Source organism: Aquarana catesbeiana, linkage group LG13 (genome assembly GCF_042186555.1).
Source record: "Aquarana catesbeiana isolate 2022-GZ linkage group LG13, ASM4218655v1, whole genome shotgun sequence".
NCBI classification, from domain to species: Eukaryota; Metazoa; Chordata; class Amphibia; order Anura; family Ranidae; genus Aquarana; species Aquarana catesbeiana.
In genome coordinates, this window is record NC_133336.1 from 52,974,904 (window position 1) to 52,998,932 (window position 24,029).

Consider the following 24,029-nt stretch of genomic DNA (forward strand, 5'->3'; position numbering starts at 1 on the left):
CACAGAATACAGAGAAAAATCCTCAGAATGGAGGCGCAAAAGCCAATTCACCAAAAAGTACATACTGCCAGAGTGGGATTGGCAGACTGACAAAACTAAAAAAGAGAAGGGCAAGATTTGCATACTATACTCTGAAGAAAAAAAAAAAAAAAAAACACATTTTTTGAAAAGCAGGGACCCTGTAAAATAAAGGTAGTAGTGGCCATTTTTTTTTTCATCTCACATATGTGTGCTACAGTTTATCAAATATGTACTTTTAGTAAGAAAGACTATCAAGCTAATATTAGTGCACAAACATAATATCCAATTTGTTGGTAAAATATAAAAGGATAAGGTTGTGCCAAGTAAATAGGAAAACAAATATGTCAAGCCTTAAAATCATACAGCCTGAGAAATGGTAAGAAACTAGAATACCCTAAAATGTACATAGACAACTCTTTAAAAGGCTTTAATGGCTCATTATCTTGGAGTTAACAGTGAATGATGGCACTAGAGTTAGTACTCCAACGTGCATGGTGACACCTAAAATGCGTGGAGCAACAATTGCTTTTATTTGCATGTGTACCTGACGTGCATATTTGTGTTCATGATAAAAACATTCTGTATTTCTATAGGTTGCTAGATATTATGTTAGAGATTTTTTTTCAAATATATATACAAAATATACATTATCTAAATCTCTGCAACACATGCATAGATGTGCCTTGTGTATTATCTCTTTAAAATGGCTGCAAATCCCAAACAAATAGCCCTGTCCAATTCTTCTCTGCTGGCCTACAAAACTCTGTTCCCTTATGTGATGGAGTTGAGGAGCAGAGGTGGTGTTTTGTAGTCTAACACTGAAGAATCAGACAGGGCTGATGAGCACTGCTTGAGTACAGCAGAAGCAACATTATTAGATTACATGAAGTCAGGAGCACACTGCATTTCAGCATCTCCAATAAGCTGGTCAGCAGAGGGAACCATGAAGTGGTCTAGAATTTCCTGGTAGAGGTTTGTGATGACTTTGGACTTGATAAAACACAGTGGACCAACACCAGTAGATGACATGGCTCCCCAAATCATCACTGACTGTGGAAAATTTTGCATCTCATTTGGAAATCAATGTCCCAGAGTCTGGAGGAAAAGTGGGAGAGGCCCAGAATCCAACTTGCATGAGGTCCATTGTGAACTATCCACAGTGAGTGATGATTAGGGGAGCCATGTCATCCGCTTGTTTTGGTCCACTGTGTTTTATCAAATCCAAAGTCAGCACAACCCTCTACCAGAAAATTCTAGAGCACTTCATGCTCCCGCCGGCTGACCAGCTATATCACCCCATGTGTGTAACACATCTATATAAAATATAGGAGTTTCACTTTTTGAATTGAATTACTGAAATAAATGAACTTTTTAATGAATAAATATATATTATATATATATACATATATATACATATATATACACATATACATATACACACACACACACACACCACACAGACTTGTATTTTGTTTTTTTGATTTTGGGCACCTGATTATTAGTTTTGTCTTGAGCCACGGTTCGATTTAGAGGTTAAAGCTTGCCTCTTCTTCCCCCAACCATATTCTAGAAACCTGTGTACCTCAATAAGGGCAAAAATAAATGATCATACTTACCTATATGATGTCATGCACTTCAACTCTCTACTAGAACACTACAGGCAGCTGTTGGGAGGGAAAAAACCCTTCCCCAAGATCTGTACAGTATGACAATACTGGGAGATCTTTAAGGTACAGGGTTTTCCTGAAGGCAATGATATAGTTGCCTTCCCAGGGGGCAGCCAGGGCTTTGTCATCGCTGGCTTCAGGGAAACCAAGCAGCAGAAGAGAAAAGGGGAAGGAAAAAAAAAAAAAAAAGCATAAACACAAGCAATTTCTCACATCAGCTTGAAGAGATAGAGACTGATGTGAAAGCTAGGGAAAGGTTCACTTTGCTGGCATCACTTTTAAAAAAAATGGGGTTTATTTACTAAAAGTGGAGTGCGCAAAATCAGGCTCACTTCTGCAAAGAAACTTCAGCTTCCAGGTTTTATTGCCAAGCAAGTCAAGGTTAGAAGCTGATTGGTTTGCTTGCAGAAGTGAGCCAGATTTTGCACTCTCCAGCTTTAGTAAATAAACCCCAATGTGTCATTTTTAAAATACCTTAAACAATCCAGCTGAAATCTATGATGACGTTTTTCAATATAGTTTAAATTAGACAAATTTTATTAGTTAGAATCTTTTTTTATAACCCAAACTCTCACCGTCAACTGATCCAAACTCCCTTTCATGTGCCCTTGTCAAGATTTCTTTGTACAAAGTCTCAGCTTGCTTGAACTTGCCTTGTTTCAGATAGCAAGAAGCCTGGAACACAGAGGCATTAAGGCATTAGTAGTTATACTTTAGAAAAAAAGTCACACAGAATGGGAGAATTAAAAAAAAAAAAAAAAAAAACAAAACACCAACAACAACACACCATGAAAAATCTAAAATTAGAATTAAGCTTCAAGAGTAATAATTTTAATGAGGTTGCACTGATCTGGATGTGCTCCTTCTATTCTATTATTAACCAGTTGCCAACCATGCGCTGCACATTTACTGCTACAGTGCGGGCCAGCTGCACAGAATCATGGGTATAAACACGTGACTCTGCGTTTCCAGTAGGATGGCGCACAAGCCCAGTTGTGCACCACAGCACATGCAGATCACTGGGTCCCGGCCAGTAACACACAGTACACACAAACAATTGTTAGGCACATATTTAACACTTTGATCGCCCCTGTTAACACCTTCCTGCTCAGAGTCATTAGTACAGTGACAGTGCATATTAGCACTGATCACTGTAATAATGTCACTGGCAGTTAGTTCCCACAAAGTGTCTGTTAGAGTCAGACTGGCCGCCGTTCCGTTATAAGTCGCTGATCACCATTACTAGTATACTCAAAAGAAAAAAAAATCCAGTATGTATCCCATCGTTTGTAGAAGCTATAACTTTCACACAAACCAAGCAATATACACTTATTGGTATTATTTTTACAAAAAGACATGTATCAGAATACATTTTGGCCAAAATTTATTGAGATTAGATTTTTTTTATGGCATTTGTTTTATAGCAGAAACTAAAAAAATATTTTTTTTTCCCCAAAATTGTTGGCCTTTTTTGGTTTATATAATAAAAAACCCAGAGGTGACCAAATACCACCAAAAGAAAACTATTTGTGTGAAAATTATACAAGTTTTGTTTGGGTACAGCATTGCAAGACCACACAATTGTCAGTTAAAGTAGCGTAGAGCCACAAATGGCCTGGTCAGGAAGGGGGGGGGGGGTCTTCTGAAGCTGAAGTGGTTAAAGAGCAGGGAAGAGTTGATTGAAATATCTAAAGATTAAATAATCTAGTTAAAGGATAAGTTCCTTTTGCAATATATATATATATATATATATATATATATATATATATATATATATATATATATATATATATATATATAATCATATTGCTGGTTAAAAAAGGGAAAGGTCCTTTTTTTTTTTACACTGCAGCCTGTAAAGCATTGCACCCATGATCTGCAATGCCAGAATCCTGGCTGCCTAAATCCTCCCTCCTGGTATGGTCTTAAGGTTTATTACTCACCTACCATTGTGACAGATTAGTTATTTTTTAGATATGTCTATATCTTTATTTTTTTTTTTTTTCTCAAATGCCCAATTGTGTACCGATACCCTGTTTTTTCTTTTTCTGGGGTACTGTACTTTCATTATTATGCCCTATATTGGGTTTTATGTTGTCCCAGTTATGGCTTTTTATCCATCCATTCCATTTTTTTTAGGGGTTTTTCCTTTATATATGCATGTCTATGTCTGGATGTGCTAATTTTATGTGTCCTGTCCACTTTACATGATTTGTTATTAGCCACATAGCTTCATAGTGTGTTTACTTGGTTGAACCTATAGTGAGGCTTGGCTTGCCATAGTTACCTTCCTGATCCCTCTATGAGGTGGTTGGGAAGGTGGGTGGTCCTCTACAGAGGATGTGTACGCCTGGGATCAATGTCCCTGGTGGCGCATGTCCATTCTTGGTGGTTGACGGCGGAAACGAGGCTTGGAGCGAGTGCCCGGTGCCTCGGCTGCCATCCGTCACATGATGCTGCTTTCACAGATTTCTAATGTTTTTTTATTTTTTGTTTAACTTCATATATTGCAACGATCAGATGTGGCATTCACCCCTATGAGGATATCATTTCTGACGAAACACGTCAGGCCAGCTGAGCTCATTGCATGCTACTTGGGATTATATTTAACAGCGCTGTATACATCTTTCTTGTAAGTGTTCTGTACTTTTTAAATAAATTTGTTTATGATGTTTTTACACGGTGTGCAATTGCTTGGTGTGTTTCCACATATGTGCACATTTTCAGAGAGACGGCTAGTGCAAGTTGGAGTCCATCCATACCAGAATTGAGGGGATATAAGAGATCCATCCTTATGAAATACATGATAGACCTAGTTTCCCTTGTGATGTTTACTCATCACTGTCTGTGTGACTCATTACCGTAAGGTACTTGGGTCCACACCTTCTGGTAAGTGTACTCATACTATCTATGGTGGTGGACAGTGTCATGCTGGTGGCTGTCACGATTTTTGGATCATCACTTCAATCAATTTTGTGGACTTTGATTTTGCATGGGTACATTGATGGTGGTACTGTTTGGACATTTTATTTCGTTTTTCTGTGACACCAAGTCTTTGGGAATTATCGCTTTTCACTTGTTTTTTTCATTTGCATTTACTAATCATTACTAAAAATTGTATGGATCATTTAGCGCAGACTTTGATTTCTAATTCTGCAGACTCTCAGTCTGCTGTCTGCCTGTACCTCCCATACGGGCAGTTTCTGAAGTCTGGGAAGAACCAATGAACTACAAGAGCTCACCAGCACCATCGCAGTTCATTGAAAACTACAAGTCGGCTGCAGACAGTACTTGTAGTTCAGTCATTCATGGAACTCTAAATGAATGCTGCGGCTGTGTGGGTGGAATCCCACACAGGCACATTGTTCAAAAATTGTGACAATTGGTGCAGGGAGAGGATCCCACAGCCAATGTCACAATAAGGGATTGGGAGGGGGTAAGGCAGGTGCATTCTTGTAACATGTTACACCCTAAATATGGGTGTAACATGTACCATATAACAAAGGTGAACTTATCCTTTAGCGAAGAGTGATTTCTTTGTACGGGAGAAGAGGTCCATCACTTTTGGACACTAGTAAAAAAAAAAACGAGGACTTAGTTGGGTAGGGTTATATGTAAAGGCACCCAGTGAGTGTGTCCTCAAAAGCTTTACCAGCGTCCAAACACCTGAAGGTACAAGCTAATAACCCAGAGTCTATGAACACTGTACAATTAAAATAACATTTTCAATCATTTAAATTCTGTTTTAGGTAATCTTGACAGCATTGCCTTACATGACAGACCCAGGCTAACTACTTGGACAGGGAGGAGAATGTATAAAATGTTTAGTCCTGCCACACTTTTAGTGTTTTCAAAATGACTACACACAGCTATAACAGAAAATATTAATATTCAATGGTTATTAATATGACTGGATGCGCTATTTCCCAGATTTTATGATGTAGTTTCTCCTACTAGGATCAACCATTTCCAGTCTTTTTTCTTTTGGGGCACTGCTAATATGATGGTAGTTTACCAAGCATAGGGAGGTGTCTCTCGTGGTTGTCTGCTGTATAATGCATACAACCAAGAGTCTATGGTATGGAGTTTTTTGTCAATTTGTTGTTGTGGTCCAGCTAGCAGTCTTCCATGCTCATTAGCCAAAAGCCAATCATCAATAACCTATTAAAAATGTGATTTGTGTTTTATGAATAATCATAAATGTATCAACAAGGGATTTGGCCTTTTGCTACATGATTCTTTAACCACTTTGCATCAAAGTATATTGACACCCTTTTAAATGATTGACTTCATGTGTTTCCAGTAAACGGTACTACAGCAAAGGTGGTACTACAGCATGCAAAGATTTAAAACCATTTTAAATTTTCTCTCTAAAGGTTACCAGGTTGTTCTTGGTTTTTGCCACATTTGGATCATCTGGCCCCAATTTGGTCTGGTAAATCTCTAATGCTCTCTGGTAATAGTATTCCACTTCCTCGTATTTGCCTTGGTTCTGACAAAGTAAGGCCAAGTTGTTCAGTTGTTTAGCTACGTCTGGGTGGTCCTTACCCAATACCTACACAGAAAGAAAACCGATCATTCATTTACCAGAGTAATGCACCTTAATATAAAGCTACAATAATCAAAAACACTGTCTAGAACAAAGTTCACAAAATTATTCATGCCTATTTATCACAGCCATGGTGACTGGGACAAGTAGGGAAAGGCAACAATAAATCCCCCACAATTGTTCTATTCCCCACTATACCAATCAGAAATTTGCCATCTGTGAAATGAACAAAAAGAAAAAAAATATCACACAGAAAGTTCTATCCCTGGCCCAGTTTTCAAAGTTTGGATGGGCTTTAAAACCAAACAAGGCAAAGTCACAGTCTTTGGAAAGGGTCCTCCTATACTCACCTTACCAGTGATCCCTCACCACTCCTTCCTCCATCCCAGCCAGAATTATAAAGAGTGGTGTCAGCAACCCGTAGGAGTGGCTACATCACTTCTCCAGTCATGTGATAGGAATTTGGCTGCTAGAACGGATTAATGTCATAGGGGAGGAGGTCACATACTTCTACATACCCAGAAGTGCCAGGTAAGGCCGAAGGTTTTGAGAATGACACAGTTAGAATAACAGACTGGAAGCTTTAAAAAGACCTTTGTGCTTGAAATCATTGTCCTTCCTCTGTTGACCATGGTTACCTACAAGGAAACCCCAGCAGTCATCATTGCTTTGCATAAAAAGGGATTCACAGACAAGGATTTTGCTGCTATCAAGACTGCACCTAAATCAACCATTTAGCGGACCACCAAGAACTTCAAGGAGAGGGGTTCAATGGATATGAAGAAGGCTTCAGGGCATCCAAGAAAGTCCAGCAAGAGCCAGGACCGTCTCACAGTTGATTAAGCTGCAGGATTGGGGCACCACCAGTGCAGAGCTTGCTCAGGAATGGCAGCAGGCAGGTGTGAGTACATCTGCACACACAGTGAGGCAAAAACTTTTGAAAGATGGCCTGGTGTCAGGAAGGGCAGCAAAGAAGCAAGATGTTCTGCAAAAGGTACAGGGATGGTACTGCTGAGGACTGGGGTAAAGTAATTATCTCTGATGAATCCCCTTTCTGATTGTTTGGGGCACCCCGAAAAAAAACCTTGTCCGGAGAAGAAAAGGCGAGTGCTGCCATCAGTCCTGTGTCATGCCAACAGTAAAGCATCGCAAGACCATTCATGTGTGGGGTTGCTTCTCAGCCAAGGGAATGGGCTCACTCACAATTTTGCCGAAGAACACAGCCATGAATAAAGAATGGTACAAAAACATCCTCCGAGGGCAACTTCTCCCAACCATCCAACAGTTTGGTGACGAACAATGCCTTTTCAAGCATGATGGAGCACCTTGCCATAGGGCAAAAGTGATAACTAAGCGGCTTGGGGAACAAAACATCAACATTTTGGGTCCATGGCCAGGAAACTCCCCAGACCTTAATCCCATTAAGAACTTGTGGTCAATCCTCAAGAGGCGAACAAAAAGAAGAGACCCCACAACTTCTGCCAAACTCCAAGCATTGATTATGCAAGAAAGGGCTGCCATCAGGATGTGGCCCAGAAGTTGACGGACAGCATTCCAGGGCGAATTGCAGAGGTCTTGAAAAAGAAAAGGGTCAAAACTGCAAATATTGACTCTTTGCATAAGCTTAATGTAATTGTCAATAAAAGCCTTCGACATGAAATGCTTGTAAATTATACTTCAAAGTGGTTGTTAACCCACTTATATGACATTATATAAGCCCTCTGTGTCCTAATAACAAGTGCTCCTGTCTGTATGCTTTTATTAAAAAAAAAATGCATCCTTTACTGGATTTCACATCGGTTCCTTGCAACCCAGCAGTTCCTAGCTCTTTCCTCTGCCCGGCTGACAGATGCAGTGGGCGGGGCTGAGATTTCCCCCACTGACGTCAACCAGGATGTGAGGAAGAGAGAGCGCCGACCGGTCATGTGATCGCGGGGAACCACTGTGAAATACAGTAAAGGAGGCATTTTTTTATTAAAGCACACAGACAGGATTGTTATTAGGACACAGAGGGGCTTATATAAAAATCTAACAGTTATGAGAGCAGCAGGAGCGGAGGGAGCGCACTGACACAGGGGAAGACAGGCAGGGAGGAGGATGCAGTAGCACAGGAGGAGGTCAGGAGAGCTGCGGATGATGGAGGCACGTAAACCGACCATGGTGTCAGGGCTCAGCAGCCATGATGAACCATGGTCAGTTTACATAGGGGAGGGCAAAAACTGTCAGGATCAGCCAGGTATTACAGGTGTTACAGGGGGCCAAATGACAGCACAAGCACTGTGCTGTATAAAACGCTTTAAAAGGGACAGAATCAATTTTACATTTTTCTTTTTGTGGGTTAACAAACGCTTTCAGTATACCATAGTTAACATCTGGCAAAAAGATCTAAAAACACTGAAGCAGCAGACTTTGTGAAAATGTATATTTGTATCATCCTCTAAACTTTTGGGCATGGCTGTAGAATGAAAAGGAAGCACTAGTAATGCAACTTATAAGGAGGGTAGCAGTGTTGAAGAAGGTCTTTTCTGAGACCATGTCACTTTACCCTGCATGGCAAGGTGACGCTCTCTCTAAGTGGAATTTTGATAAAATACAAAAGAAGCTAAAAGGCAATTAAAAATCATTGATGTTACTTGGAGCTTATAGTGAATATTAAATATACAATAAATAATTTGAAGACGTCATCCTGTAATGTTTACATTCTTTCAATAAAACAATATAATGCACTCTTTCTGGCACTTATCATACATATGGAACGTGGGCGAGCTGCCTCCTATTGCTGCCAGACAGTATTCTTTGGTCAGTTGCTTAGCAGTTCATTAGCTTACCTTTTCCCGAATCTCCAGGGCCCTCTTACATAATGGTTCTGCTTCCTTGTACTTCCCCCTCTTCCCATAGAGCACAGCTAGGTTATTAAGTGTGGCAGCAACCTGTAGAGGATAATGCACAGATTAATATCCAGAGGCTTCAACCAATACATTACCATAACACCAAAGAACAAAGCGTCTCAAAGAATCAGTGCTGATTGAAAGAAAATGGATTCAGACTGAGAGGACGATAGACTGATATCTGCAGGAAGCATACAGAAGGACTGTCTACTACTCTGAAAGGTTGTGGGTCAGGCAGAAACTCTGTCACATACCTATAAGGCGCAAAACTAGAAGGCATATTCATAAAATAACTGACTAAAGAGTGCTGTAGTGATTACTGTAAAGTCATCAAGACAATTAAAACAACAACTCCAAGATTACCCCCACTTTATTGCTCCCCTCTGGAGGCACCCTAAACCTGTAATTTACGCTTTTGTTTTTTATATACTTACCTTTTCCAGATGTCTTTAGGCCAGTTGCGTGATTCACAGGTTATCTTTTCCTGTCACCTCTTCTTTAAAGGTGGATGGTCCTCAAAAGATGCAGAAAGTGGACATCAGTGCCATGATGATCCCCTAACCTTTTAAGAGGACTCACTCAATTATGCTGCAACAATATCACCTTTTAGGCACACTCTTAAGTTGGACTGCAAGCAGTCGTTCCAATTCACATTCTTGTTGTTTATGAGCTGCTTACACAGTGCAGGAGGTGGAAAAAAAAACTAAATAAAACTGTTCTGGCTGTTGTATGGGGCTGAGCTTCTTTCTGTGTGCATAAGCCCTTATACTAACCTCTCCAGCCCTCCCCGATTGATACTCTCGCTAAGGGCCAAGTGACAGTGTTTGCAATCAGCCTACCCCAAACTACTCCCAAGATTTCATGCTACTGTCTTTTGGTGCCTAATCATTGCAGCATTCCAGCCTGTCTAAGCTCCAATGTTGGAATTTAGGACAAGGGGATGATGACACAGGCCCATCAGCAAGAGTTTGATGGATCACTCATACCGGAGCACTGTCACATGAGAGCGGTCATGTGCTCCCTCATACCTCAAAGCCTAGCTCCTTTAGTGAGGGATCTGGTGATGTGGCTCGGCAAGTATAACAGCCCGGATGGAAGGATGATCTGCAGTTACTGTCACTCCATGAAATGGCAAAGTGGCAGTGCCTCTTTAAAATGTCCCAAATGCTACTGGGTTTAACAAAGTGGTTGCAAAGGCTTTTTTTTTTTTTTTTTTTTAATTAAAAAAGAAGTTATACTTACCTGATCTATGTGTGGCCCCTTACCTCCTATTCTGGAATCCCCTCCCAGCAGTGTCAGCTCCTCCTTCCCAGTGGGAAGCCATGTACTGAGGGGGCACCCATGCGGGAACTCTCCTGAGCTGGGCTGTGTGTGTCCTTAGACACACAACACGGCTCAATCACACCCACCGCTATCTCCTCACAGGATTTGACAGAGCTGCAGGAGCCACCGGTTCCCACTGCTCTAAATCTCTGAGACCAGGAAGAGGGAGCAGAGCTGCTTCAGCCAGGCACAGCGCTGGATCCAGAGAGGACTAAGGTAAGTGTCTAGGATTAGGGGGAGCAGGTATTGAAACGTTTTTTTAAATTTATGGAGAAAAAGAACATTTAGGAGCTCCAGTAGGCAAGAGCAGTCTTGTTAGCAATCGGTGAAGAGCTTGGTATTCGCCAGGATAAATACAGCTCACTGAACAGTCATAATCTGGAATTATTTTCAAGCCAGCAAACTAGACTTCTACACATAGAATTAATAGGTCTCCTTTATTATGAGGGATCAGGTTATAGCTACTAATTCTATATGATTTTTCTGTGAAAGAATTTTTATAAGTTTGCACTATAATCATAAATTTAAAGATAAATCAAACTGCTAATTTGATATAAAAAGCAGCAAGTTCTGGTAAAGCAGCAGTTCCTCTAATCCACCTTTTCATAATCTCCCTAACAAGTCTCTCTGCCATGAGTGTAATGTAATGTAATGTAAGGTAATGTAGTGCGTCTTGCATTTACATCTGGTATTTTAAATGCATCTAAAGTGAAAACTTTTTTAAACCTCTGAATCAAGTGCGAACAGACTACTGCTAAGGATTCATTCTATATATCCTGGTGTCCACTTTCACTGGGACTGAAAGTGAAGGACTATCAAAAATGTTAGGTTATCACTAAAGCAAGAATAAAAAGGAGAAATCTTTTAATGGGGGACACCTGTTCCATGACAACTAAAAGAAGTCTGTCACTTTGAAGAGACTTCAAAGTTGCTTTCTGTTGTGGAAGGGCAATTCTCAACATTATGACAGATACAAAAAAAAAAAAAAGTCCTATTAGTGAATGCTGCACCATTGCTGTCAGACACTTCTGTAAATACCTGGTCCTTCCAGGTATGGAAAAGCGTGTGATGACCTCCCAGGATGCAGTATATACCGTATATTAGTGCCAAGCGATCGTTGCTTGAGATATTTCGTTATAGTGCTTTTGTTATGTGCATTGTTCTTACGCTTACTATTATGGCCTATTCTTTCTGCCCATACATTAGGTGTATATGGTCAAGTGTACTTACTGTTGGGGTCAGGTGATGGATATATTGAATGCAAATTGGCCTGCTACCACTAGGTTATACATTATAAAATATTTTAATAAAAAATAAAAAAAAGATTAAATTCTGAAATTTGAATAGATGTATAGAGAAAAGAGAAAATGGCAGATTAACAGGTACAACTTATGTAGGAGGATTTGTTTGATCTTTTTTTTTATTATTAAAATATTTTATAATGTATAACCCAGTGGCAGCAGGCCAATTTGCATTCAATATATTACCTGACCCCAACAGTAAGTACACTTGACCATATTAATGTATAGGCAGAATAGTGAGGGAAAAAAATGTTTGATCACCTGCTGATTTTGTAAGTTTGGCCACTGACAAAGAAATGATCAGTCTAATTTTATTGGTGGATTTATTTTAACAGTGAGAGACAGAGTAACAACAAAAATATCCAGAAAAACAAATTTCAAAAAAGTTATAAATTGATTTTCATTTTAATGGAGTGAAATAAGTATTTGATCCCAGGTGTCTTCTATACAGGTAACAAGCTGAGATTAGGAGCACTCTCTTAAAGGGAGTGCTCCTAATCTCAGCTTGTTACCTGTATAAATAAATAAATAAATAAATAAATAAAAAAAACACGACACATGTTCACAGAAGCAATCAGATTCCAATGTCTCCACCATCGCCAAGGAAAAAAAAAAAAAAGGGCTGTCCAAGTATGTCAGGGACAAGATTGTAGACTTACACAAGGCTGGAATAGGCTACAAGACCATCACCAAAGCAGTCAATCTCCATCGGTCTGGGGCTCCATGCAAGATCTCACCTCGTGGAGTTTCAATGATAATGAGAATGGTGAGGAATCAGCCCCAAACTACATGGGTGAATCTGGTCAATGATCTTAAGGCAGCTGGGACCATAGTCACCAAGAAAACAATTGGTAACACTCTACGCTGTGAGGGACTGAAATCCCGCAGCGCCAGCAAGGTCCCCCTGCTCGAGAAAGCACATGTACAGGCCCGTCTGAAGTTTGTTAATGAACATCTGAATGATTCAGAGGAGAACTGGGTGAAAGTTTTGTGGTCAGATGAGATGAAAATCAAGCTCTTTGGCATCAACTCAATGTGTTTGGAGGAGGAGGAATGCTGCCTATGACCCCAAGAACACCATTCCCATTGTCAAACATGGAAGTGGAAACATTATGCTTTGGGGGGTGTTTTTCTGCTAAGGGGACAAGACAACTTCACCGCATTAAAGGGACGATGAACAGGGCCATGTACAGTCAAAACTTGGGTGAGAACCTCCTTCCCTCAGCCCGGGCATTGAAAATATGTCGTGGATGGGTATTCAAGCATGACAATAACTCAAAACACATGGCCAAGGCAACAAAGGAGTGGCTCAAGAAGAAGCACATTAAGGTCCTGGAGTGGCCTAGCCAGTCTCAAGACCTTAATCCGATAGAAAATATGTGAAGGGAGATGTCAGTTCGAGTTACCAAACTTCAGCCTCGAAACCTTAATGACTTGGAGAGGATCTGCAAAGATGAGTGGGACAAAATCCCTGCTGAGATGTGTGCAAACCTGGTGGCCAACTACAAGAAACATCTGACCTCTGATTTCCAACAAGGGTTTTGCCACCAAGTACCAAGTCATGTTTTGCGAAGGGGTCAAATATTTATTTCACCCATTAAAATGCAAATCAATTTATAACTTTTTTGAAATGTGTTTTTCTGGATTTTTTTGTTGTTATTCTGTCTCTCGCTGGTAAAATAAAACTACCATTAAAATTATAGACTGATCATTTCTTTGTCAGTGGGCAAATGTACAAAATCAGCAGGGGTTCAAATACTTTTTTTCCCCTCACTGTATATCACCTAAGGCAGTGATGGCGAACCTTGGCACCCCAGATGTTTTGGTACTACATTTCCCATGATGTTTATCTACACTACAAAGTGCATGAGCATCATGGGAAATGTAGTTCCAAAACATCTGGGGTGCCAAGGTTCGCCATCACTGACCTAAGGCGTGTCACTTCACTGGGTATATGTAGGGTTTAAGGTCACATCAAAAGCTACCTCATGGTCATTGTTAAAATGCTTCTAAATATAGTTTCCCTGGAGATTGATCTATTCCTTGTTCCCATTTTATTTTTTTCCTTTCTTAATTTCTAATCTAAAAAAAAAAAAAAAAAAAAAAAAAACTCTAAAAAAAAATTAATAAATAAAAAAAAAAAAAAAAAAAAAAAGGAAGATATAAGCCAGCAACATAACTTAGGTACAGAATTCAGAGGAAAAAATCCCCTTAATATTTAGTCCTTAGAGGATGAAGCTGGTGGTGTTGGGAGGACTGCTACTTTAACAAAAACATACATGTGTGCATCTATAACATATTAGGTCTGATTGGTTATTGATGTGCTCAGAACTACAGAGTCATACCTGCTACATCTAGGCATCAGCCAATCTATAAGCATTCTCTCCTGTTGAGTTTAACATTAAGGTTAGTTACCACCAATTTAGGAAAGGGAACGGGTTAGGAGGAAAAACAAATTTGTAAAAACAGCAGTGAAAAAAATAATTCAGTTACAGACCGCTGGGTGATCTTTTCCCAAAGTCTTTTCTCGGATGGCCAGAGCATCGTTTAATAGATTGGCAGCATCTTTGTATTTGTTCTGATCCCTGAAACAGAATTTATGGAAGAGATTAAGCTGAACTGTACTCCATTCATTCTTCCGTTAAATCCACAGCTTGGTTGAAGAATATTAAAGTATCAGTAGTTTAAAAAAAAGAAAACATTGTTTTATGCTTATAGTTCATCTCACAGAAAAGTGATAAGGACATTTTGGTCAAGATCATTAGGTATTTCATGTACCTTGCATCTTATTATTAGCCAAAAAAAACACAAAATGCAGCCAGCACATCTAGGGACTGGCCAATATATTACATTTTTGGGTTTAGTTATGCTTTAAAATATACAATATAATCAAGCAGGCAATAGAAGAATCATTATGTGCATTAAGGCAGGCCCAGGCTGGATTTGACAACCACCTAAAAAGGACTAGTAGCAATTTAAAATGATTTTTCTCCCCAAGTTTTTGTACATCCTCTCAAAACCACCTGTCTATGTGTCGAAGCAGATCTTCAGGAACAGACTCTACCACACTCTCTGTTGTGGTGGGATTTTTATGGGGATCTCGAGCCCCCAGGGTGTCCATGGCCGTACTGAAATTGCCTTCTACAATGGGGGGACATGGCCCTTCCGGACTTACAAGCCTACTACTTTGCAGCACAGCTGTCCTTCCTACATTGGAGATTTTTTCCTCAGATTACTAATGCTACTACGTTGCTAGAATCTGCGGTGGCTACTTCACAGGAGACTCTTCTGAATATGGTATATAGGAAGGGAGTGCTGAGTAGAAGGTTGGATCGGTGATGGCTCTGCCTGGACAGATATTTCATATCTGTGCCCACCAAAAGAAAGATGGACCCCTATGGAAATCACCCAATAACCTCCTGTGGTATAATGATACCATGAAGGAATTTTCTAAACTGGAGGATAGGAGAGTAAAGGCTAAATATGGGGTTAAGTATCTTCACCACATATTTCAGGAAGGGAAGCTGTGTACCTTTGCTCAGCTGAGGGAACTGTTTGGGACACCCAGAACCTGATATTTTCAATACGCCCAGCTGCGGCAGACGGTGGTGGCGCAGTTCAGTATAGGGGGGAAGTACAGGTACAGAATACCTAGTTGGAAAGGATTCTTGGGGACCCTGACCCGGTCCAAATAATTCCCAGATACTACAGGGAGGTGGGCCCAGGGGTCATCGGGATGATAGCGAGGGCCAGGTCTTGGTGGGAAATGTTTATACCGGAATTGTCAGAGGAGCTGTGGTAGGAGGCATTGGATACTTATCTGGGCTCTGTCATCTCTTCAACGGATAGGATGATACAGTTACGATACCTCTATCAGCTGTATTATACATATATTATCGGTCACACTATTCTGTATGCATAGGAGAGACTCCACTGTGGTCTATGGCGACTGAATTCATCATGGACAACTTTGACCTTCCCAATTTATGTACTCCCTTGAGGTGTCTCTTGGGAATTTTTAACCAAGGACGTGTTAAATGAGCACACCAAGCTGTTCCTCAGAACATTGTACTTTGGAGTTATGAAACTTATAACTAGAAAATGGATCCACACGGAGCGACTGACGTTAGGGATGTGGCAGAACGTTGTGAATGCTGACATCCTTCTTTACCACATGACGTATATAAATTTAGGAAGGTTTGGTTTAGGTGGGTTGACTCAAAAGGAGACATATGGGGTGCACGAGTAAAGGCTGCAGAAGAAAAAGTATGGAGACGAAGCTCTAATAATATATATATATATATATATATATATATATATATATATATATATATATATACACACACACACACACGTGTGTGTGTGTGTGTGTGTGTGTGTGTGTGTGTGTGTGTGTGTGTGTGTGTGTGTGTGTGTGTGTGTGTGTGTGTGTGTGTGTGTGTGTGTGTGTGTGTGTGTGTGTGTGTGTGTGTGTGTGTCATAAGTCGGGGGGAGGGTGGGGGTACAGACTCGGTTCTGTGAGTCACACGATGGGGTGGGGAAATATTCCACTCTATATACTTTTCATGCCCAGGGAGGTTGTAAATAGTTATTTTCTTATTATAAAAAAAAAAAAAACACAGGCGAAAAATCACTGAAATACAGGTGGGAATGCTAGACTCTTACTGAAGTCACACTTTCCCTGGGCAGGGGAAGCGGTTATGTGGACCGGATTATTATGCAACGTTTTATTTTTTGGATTGGATTCTTCAACTGCCTGATATTCTGTATGTGTATATTGTCTCTGAAAAAAAATTAAAGAAAAAAAAAAAACTAGTAGCAGAGTAACAAACAGGTAGATCTGGTCTTTCTTTAGTTTATGCAAAACCGAGAACTACCAACAGGTCTGAATTGTCCACAGCAACCAAGATAACAATTGCTCTAGAGTGCTAGAAAAGTGACAGCTGTCAACAGGCTGATGTGGGTAGTACACATTTCTTGCCTCCATTTTTTTTTTTAAGATAATCTTCAGGCTCCATCCCTTCTTGCTTTGCATTCTTCCTGTCTGTGTGCAACAATCTTTTTATTCAAACTCTCCCCAGCTCCAAAAACAGAATAATCATCATTTTTATAGCCAGTGACATCAGACCAGCAAAAAAAAAAAAATTGCTCCATATGTTTGGTTGTCTGGTGGAGGGATCTGCAGCTCTCCCTACTTTAGATTCTTGTGTACATAGGGCTTGCCGCAGAACTACATTTCCCATGTTCCTTCAGCCTGCACATAGCTTGTATGGATGAGCTCAGACCAGTCCCATAGAAGTGGTGGTCGGGGGGGTGGGGGGTGGGAAGGGGCATAATAAAGCCAGGTACACACTGGCTGAATGTCGGCAGATATTTCCCGGTTCAAAAAAAAAAAAAAAAAACGGCCGACATTTGGCCTGTGTGTATGTCGGTCTGTCCGACAGAAGCTGGCCGTTCGGGAAACAAAATGACTAAACCTTTATGTAACCCAAAACTGCTGTTATGTTAGAAAAAATATCTGTATTAGTAAAACAAAGCTTTATTCTACCATATAGACATGCAACTAACCTGTACACCAGAGCCAGTATATTGAGCATTGTAGCAACATCAGGGTGATCATGGCCTGAGGTCTTCTCCAGGTCTTCCAGGGCTTGTTTGCAGAGAGGTACGGCCACCTCATATCTCCCTTGGGATGCATACTGAATCACAAGATTGTGAAGAGTTCTTAACCGTGCAGGGATCTCATAGCCTCCTTGCTGTGCGGCAGCTGCTGCGCTGCTGTGCTGTTGTTGAACTGCAGGAAAGAGCACACAATTCAGATTTAGCAGTTGTTCCCTCCATATATTGATGGTTCGCTGTTGGAAAAGTGCTACAGGTTAAATCAGCCATTGTCACATTACTTTGGGAATCCAAGATTCTGATTCTGCCTGCATAAAGTCTTGCTCCTCTTACTACAGGAAGGACCCTCTATACTCTTGATGCCTTCCCAATCGAACAATGAAAAAGGCAAACAAGTAAATGATGGCAGTCCAAATTGGCAATGGCAGGCTGGTAGGATCTGGGAGCTCGAGTGGGTAGGCCTCACCATTAAGGAAGTGGGTAAAAAAAATATATGGAATCTGTCTAGTTATAGTAGTAAAGATTTATCTTTACTTTAAAATATAAGTGAACCCTTACTTTGTAAAACAACCTATCAAGTTTAAAAAAAGAAACGTAAGACAAAACATTTGTGTGTGTATATATCGTATTTATCGGCGTATAACACGCACATTCATTTTAAGAGGGAAGTTTCAGGAAAAAAACCTTAAAATTTTAAATAAGGAACTTTGAAGCAAAATAAGGGTCAGTGCCCATCAGCAGCCTCACCACTGCCATCCGTGCAGCAGCCTCACCACTGCCATCCGTGCAGCAGCCTCACCACTGCCATCCGTGCAGCCTGATCGATGGCCATCTGCAAACTAGAGGGGACAGGGAGGGGGGCGGGACGAGCGTCAACAGATTACATACAGTGAGCATCTCCTATGATAGACAGAACAGTGGTCCAATGGCAGCCCAGGAGACGGGACTTCCTATTACAGAGGCCGCTAAGTAAACAGGAGATTCTCACTGTATATAAACTGACGGCTCTTGTCCGGCCCCCCTCCTTGTCCCCTCCGAGGCAGCTAAAATTTAAGTATTGGCATATAACACGCACAAACTATTTTCACCCGATTTTCATGGTGAAAAAGTGAGTGTTATACGCCAATAAATACAATATTTTGCTTTTTTAAAAAAAAAAAAGCAATTACACAATCTCAGTTCTCAGCTGCATAAAGGGCTTGGATAAGTATGGGTGGAGAAACAGCAGTACACAACTCGTCCCTGTGAATTTCTGTGCAGGGGGGTGTGTCAGCATGAGTGTAACCATTGAAGAAAAGGCAACTGATCTCCCAAGGACAGCTAGAAAACTGACCACACAGAGATTTATCTGCTCCCATACCAAGGTGGTCAGGTTGAAATAGGAAAGCAGGAGGACTGGCAGAATAACCAGGTATTTCACACAAAAGCAGCAATACAAAGAACCCGATTACTTTAAAGTGGTTGTAAACTCTCCCCGACAACTTTGTCCCATGTAAATCAACATAAAAAACCCTAATGAACACTGCTTGTAGATATCTCCTTACTTGCTTAGTATTGTTGTAATCCTTTTTTGTTCTTTAGAATTACTTCACTGAGCATGCCCAGATCTACCCTGATTTACGGCACACTCTGTACCTGTCTGTCTACTATCAGATCTTCCTACGGCACAACACTGAAATCCCACGAGACTGCATAATCACTCAGAGCTTCCTACTACACCCCATGTGACATCACATGGCGTGTAAACTTGGGCATCGGACAGCATTACTGCAGCCTTAGCTGAAGCTGATAAGACTGACACAGGCAAACACTAGATAATTGGCACAAGTAAATACTATGAAAAAAAACAAGTCAGCTATGAGCAGTGAAGCAGGGATGCCATAGAAACGTTGGATTGAGAAGGAGGCTTGGTTAACAGTACAGGAAGTGCTCATTGTAAGGGCGGAAATACACTCTACTGTGGACTCAGAAAACAATACTTAAGATGGCGTTGCCTTACCCCTGGAAACAAGTTTTTTAAAGTTTCTTTAAACAGTAAGTAATATGCGATTTGGGCTGCATAACATTGGCTATAGTTTGATAATTACTTATTATAATGGACTAAATGAAAAGCAGCATCAGAGTGGGAGAGTTGACTTCCTCTTTAATACAAACAGTACAACAGACACAAATCAGGAATATGAAATATTATACCATAAACAAATTAAATTAAAATTCATTTAGATATCTGCCCACCCCTGACCAGCTGCGCAGTAAGGAAACGGGGGCGTGAACCCTAAAGGTTTCACTGCTGAGTTCCCTTCCCTGGAATTGCGGCGGCTGCACCAGTCGATCCAAAGATCAGCTGGGGTGCCGACATTGCAGGCTCCCTGGACAGGCAAGTGTCCATATAGTAAAAGTCAGCAGCTACAGTATTTGTTTTCCCCCCAAAGGTGGAACTCCGCTTTAATGCCCTGCTTATCTGGTCTTGGTGATTATTTGTGTTGTTTTTCTAAGTCTTTTTCAGACACTGGCTTTTGTTAGCCACAGGGGTACAATAAGTGATGTGTTACTAACAATACAGTCTTTGTTACTATACCCCTCCATTTCCTTTGTAAAAGCTGAGAAGAATGCTTTTGGTACAGTTGCCGCCTTCTTCTCGGTAATAATCGACTTCCCCTGATGATCATTTATTTGTCCGACATGCTCCGACTTCACTTTCTTACTATTAAATATTTATTTTATTTTTTTGAACGGGGATTTTTTTCACTCTCCTCTGCTATCTCTTTCTCATGGTCAATATTAGCTGCCCCGATTAATCCTTTATTTTTTATTATATCCCTTTAGTGTTAGAATGCTGAGAATGACCCCTTGGCACGCTCTCCATCTCCATCCATCCATCTCTTCATCTCCATCTATCTATATATCTAATTTTTTTAAACATTACTTTCCTCTTTTATATGCCTGTTTACAATAATGTTTAACCACCCAGGTTTAACCTTAGGTTTTCTTATATTTGTTGGCCATTGGAATGCATTGGCTAATACCTTTAATATGTTCTTAAATCATTCCCATTTTTCCTCAGTGTTCATAGTTTCTAGAATTGTATCCCATTTCCCATCTAGTCTTACTGACTGAAGTTTAGAATAGTAATAGAATACCAAATTGCTGCATTTGTTCAGGAAGTAGTAGGACTCAACAGCACACTTACTTCCCGGTCCTTGGTCATCATCATCATTAGGGAAGAGGTCATCAAGAGGCTCCTTAGATGAATCACTGTCCTTATCGTCCTGAAAAATAGCGATAATATGAATTCCACCACAGTCAAATCTAACATCTCTCCTTATTATCACACATACATACAAAGTACCCAATGTGTATCTTGAATATTTATACAAAAAAGCCGATGATTGCACATTCAATGGCATGCCCTCCTAAGACAGCACTGGAGCCTGGCGACTAGCTATTCAGGGTGTCACATGCTGCTCAAACTGTCAAGTTTTTTTTGTCAGGGAGGCAGTAAAGGCAAGTATAGCCCCCAAAGGATACCAAAAACAGAGTGGGGTTGTGAATATAGAAACTAAAGCATATACAATATTTAAAATTGTTTAAAAAAAAAAAGTGCAAGGAGAAAGAGAGCCCCTTATAATGGCCAAGGAAGGTGGACAGGACCTAGGAACTCAAGCGCATAGATGTCATTACTACAGTCCCAGAAATATAAGAAACCTTTGGAATTTACCATCCCCAGCATCTACTCTCAACTGAAATGGCAGTTTTAGTAAACTCTTTTCCATCAGAGAATACAGAAGTGTAAAGGCCATTCTCAAATTCACATGTCAAAAACAGGACTTGTCTTGCCCTGAGAAATATATGAACTCCTTTGATAGCATTGACATGTGGAAGAATAATTGCGTCAGGGAGCCGTAAAGAGGCTGCATCTTGACAAATGGACTACCAGAAAGGTAGGTAACATTGCCTCTTACAGTTATACTTTTACATACAACAGGACCAAGTGCTGAGGTCAATTTAGGGCAGTGCATTCACTTAAAGCGGTTATATACCAGCTGAATTTTTTTTTTTTTTTTAACCTTGTAAAGCAAAAGGCATAATGAGCTAGTATGCACCGCATACCAGCTCATTATGAAATACTTACCTTAGAACGAGGCATCGGTATCTTACCTGGTCCACGCCGAGGGAGCTGTCATGTTGCCTTGGCGTGTCTTCCGTGTATCGCGGTTCCAGCGCTGTGAGTGGCTGGAGCCGCAATGTCATCAGTCCCGCGCATGCGCGCGGGAGATTTCTTACCCGGCAAGGTCCGGCAGTTGCCGGGCCTTCAGCAGAGAATCCCCTGTGCGCATGCACTGCTGCAGTCAGCGGCTCATAGCAAGGGGAATATCTCCTAAACCGTGCAGGTTTAGGAGATTTTTTTTTTTTTACTTACAGGTAAGCCTTATTATAGGCTTACCTGTAGGTAAAAGTAAAAAAAAACACTATACAACCACTTTAAATTCAAGAAAAAGCTGCACCCACCACTAGAGGTCGACCGATATATAGGCCGATTTTTGGCATTGGCCAATTGTGCTGATAAAAAAAGGCCGATTTAAAACTTCAGCGTGACTTTCAAATGACTTCTGTAATAGAAGTCAATGTAAGTTGCCTGAAGTCTTCCCTTGGAGTGACTTCTCTCCTATCTGGGCAGCCTGCCATGTCTGAGAAAAGAAGCAAAGAGATACAATGTTTATACTAATCAATGGATTGAACTCCTGTGTAGAAGTTTTCAGTTTAACCATTTACCATCATTCTCACGAAGCGGATCCGCTGCCACGGAGTCCGCCAGCTCAGTGGGAGATCTCTCCATTGATCTCCGCGGATGACAGGTCCCTCTCTGCTCACTGAGCGGGGAGGGGCTTGTCGAGCACCGCTGGTTACTATGGAGAGATCGGAAGAAAATGGACAGCATGTCCGTTTTCATCAGATCTCACCCGATCCGATCGGGACAGATGCGAACGTAGGGGCATCCGTCTGATTTTAGTGGATCGGACCGGGTCGGATGTCAGCGGACATGTAACCGCTGACATCCGTCGCTCCATAGACTAGCATGGAGCGCCTGTTCAGGTCCGCCGACAAAACTGACAGGCAGACCTGAGCGGTCCGACAGTGTGAAAGGAGCCTTTATCTTTTCTGACACTTGTTGCTTACAAGTAAAAATCCTGTATTTTCTGCTAGAAAATGACTAGAACCCCCAAACATTATATATTTTTTTTTTTAGCAGAGACCCTAGGGAATAAAATAGCAGTTGTTGCAATATTTTATGTCACACGGTATTTGCGCAGTGGTCTTTCAAACGCAATTTTAGTACACTTTAAATTAATTTAAAAAAAAAAACTAAACAGTAAAGTTAGCCAATTTTTTTTCGTCCAAAAGTTTTGATTACCTGTTTTTGTGTATTTAATATTTAAGATATAGCTTGTTTTTTTTTTATGTAAATTATATTTTTTTATCGAACTTATACATACAAGTGAACTGATTGGAGGTTTGTTTTGTTTAATAAATGTTTAAAAGTTTAGGTCCCTTTCACACGGGGCTGTCCGTTTTTACTCTTCCGCTTGCTCAGCGGGGATCACTCCGTTGATCCCCACTGAGCCGGCAGATGACAAGTCTGTCTCTGCACACTGTGCAGGGACAGACCTGTCAGATCTCCACTCTCCTCTATGGGGGGGAACGGATGATTATGGACCGCCTACCCGTTGTCATCCGATCCGCCAGGCGTATGGAAAATAGGACATCCATCGTCTGGATTTTGCGGATCGGGGCGGATCGGATGTCAGCGGACATCCTTCGCTCTATTGAGATGTATAGAGCGACCGTTCAGATCCGCCTGAAAAAACTGACAGGCGGATCTGAACAGTCCGCATATGTGAAAGGGGCCTAAGACATTTTCTGCATCACTTATTACTTAAGGCTGCTTTCACACTGGAGCGGGCAGGCTTTGACGGTAAAATGCTGCTAGTTTTAGCTGCGCTTTACCGTCATTTTAGCGGCGCTATTCGGCCGCTAGCGGGGCGCTTATAACACAGCTAGCGGCCAATGAATGCAAATGGCCTTGTCTGTATTTAGCAGCTCTGCCCAAGGCAGCCCACCAGGACTGGTGTGAACGAGTAAATACTAAATAAAGATGCTTTGCTAATATTTTAATCAAACATATAAAACATTATAGTGCAATAAATCCATGCATCCTGTGTCTAGCCATCCATCCTGTAAAGTCAATTAGTTTAAAATTAGAAGCTATTTGCGATGCTATAAATAAAAGCATTGTATAAGTACATGCGATTTCCTTCATTAAATTTGCTTTACAATTTACCCTGTAAACGTTTCACTATATTTACAGCCAGGATAAGAGTTTCCTTTCTAGAAAAGGGAGTGGACACAATTCACAGATTCTATACCATCTCTAGGGAGGTGAAATCCTCAAACATACAGACACGAATAATCTATACAATTGGAAGAGAGGAAACGCAACATGGAGGGTGTGACACAAAGCACACACTCAGATCTGCAATGATCGCCTATCTAGAGGAGATTTTAAAGATTTTGTCAGAAAAGAAACAAGGGAGCCATCACTGCTGACCTGTGTATATAACATGTATAGGCTTCCATGGGTGCCAACCTTCCCTAATGAGTC

General features: G+C 40.8%; 1 protein-coding gene across 7 annotated transcripts in view; it reads right to left on the bottom strand.

Annotated features, from left to right (window-relative positions):
* Positions 1-24,029, bottom strand: part of KLC1 (kinesin light chain 1) — a 111,539-nt gene that overhangs the window by 43,605 nt on the left and 43,905 nt on the right. For all 7 annotated transcript variants that reach the window (XM_073610003.1, XM_073610001.1, XM_073610004.1 and 4 more), the window contains exons 4-9: positions 20,559-20,637; positions 17,318-17,543; positions 14,247-14,334; positions 9,066-9,167; positions 6,070-6,243; positions 2,264-2,363 (exon numbers count right to left, since the gene is read on the bottom strand). In XM_073610003.1, the coding sequence (XP_073466104.1) occupies positions 2,264-2,363; positions 6,070-6,243; positions 9,066-9,167; positions 14,247-14,334; positions 17,318-17,543; positions 20,559-20,637 (769 nt within the window). The remainder of the gene's footprint in view (positions 1-2,263; positions 2,364-6,069; positions 6,244-9,065; positions 9,168-14,246; positions 14,335-17,317; positions 17,544-20,558; positions 20,638-24,029) is intronic.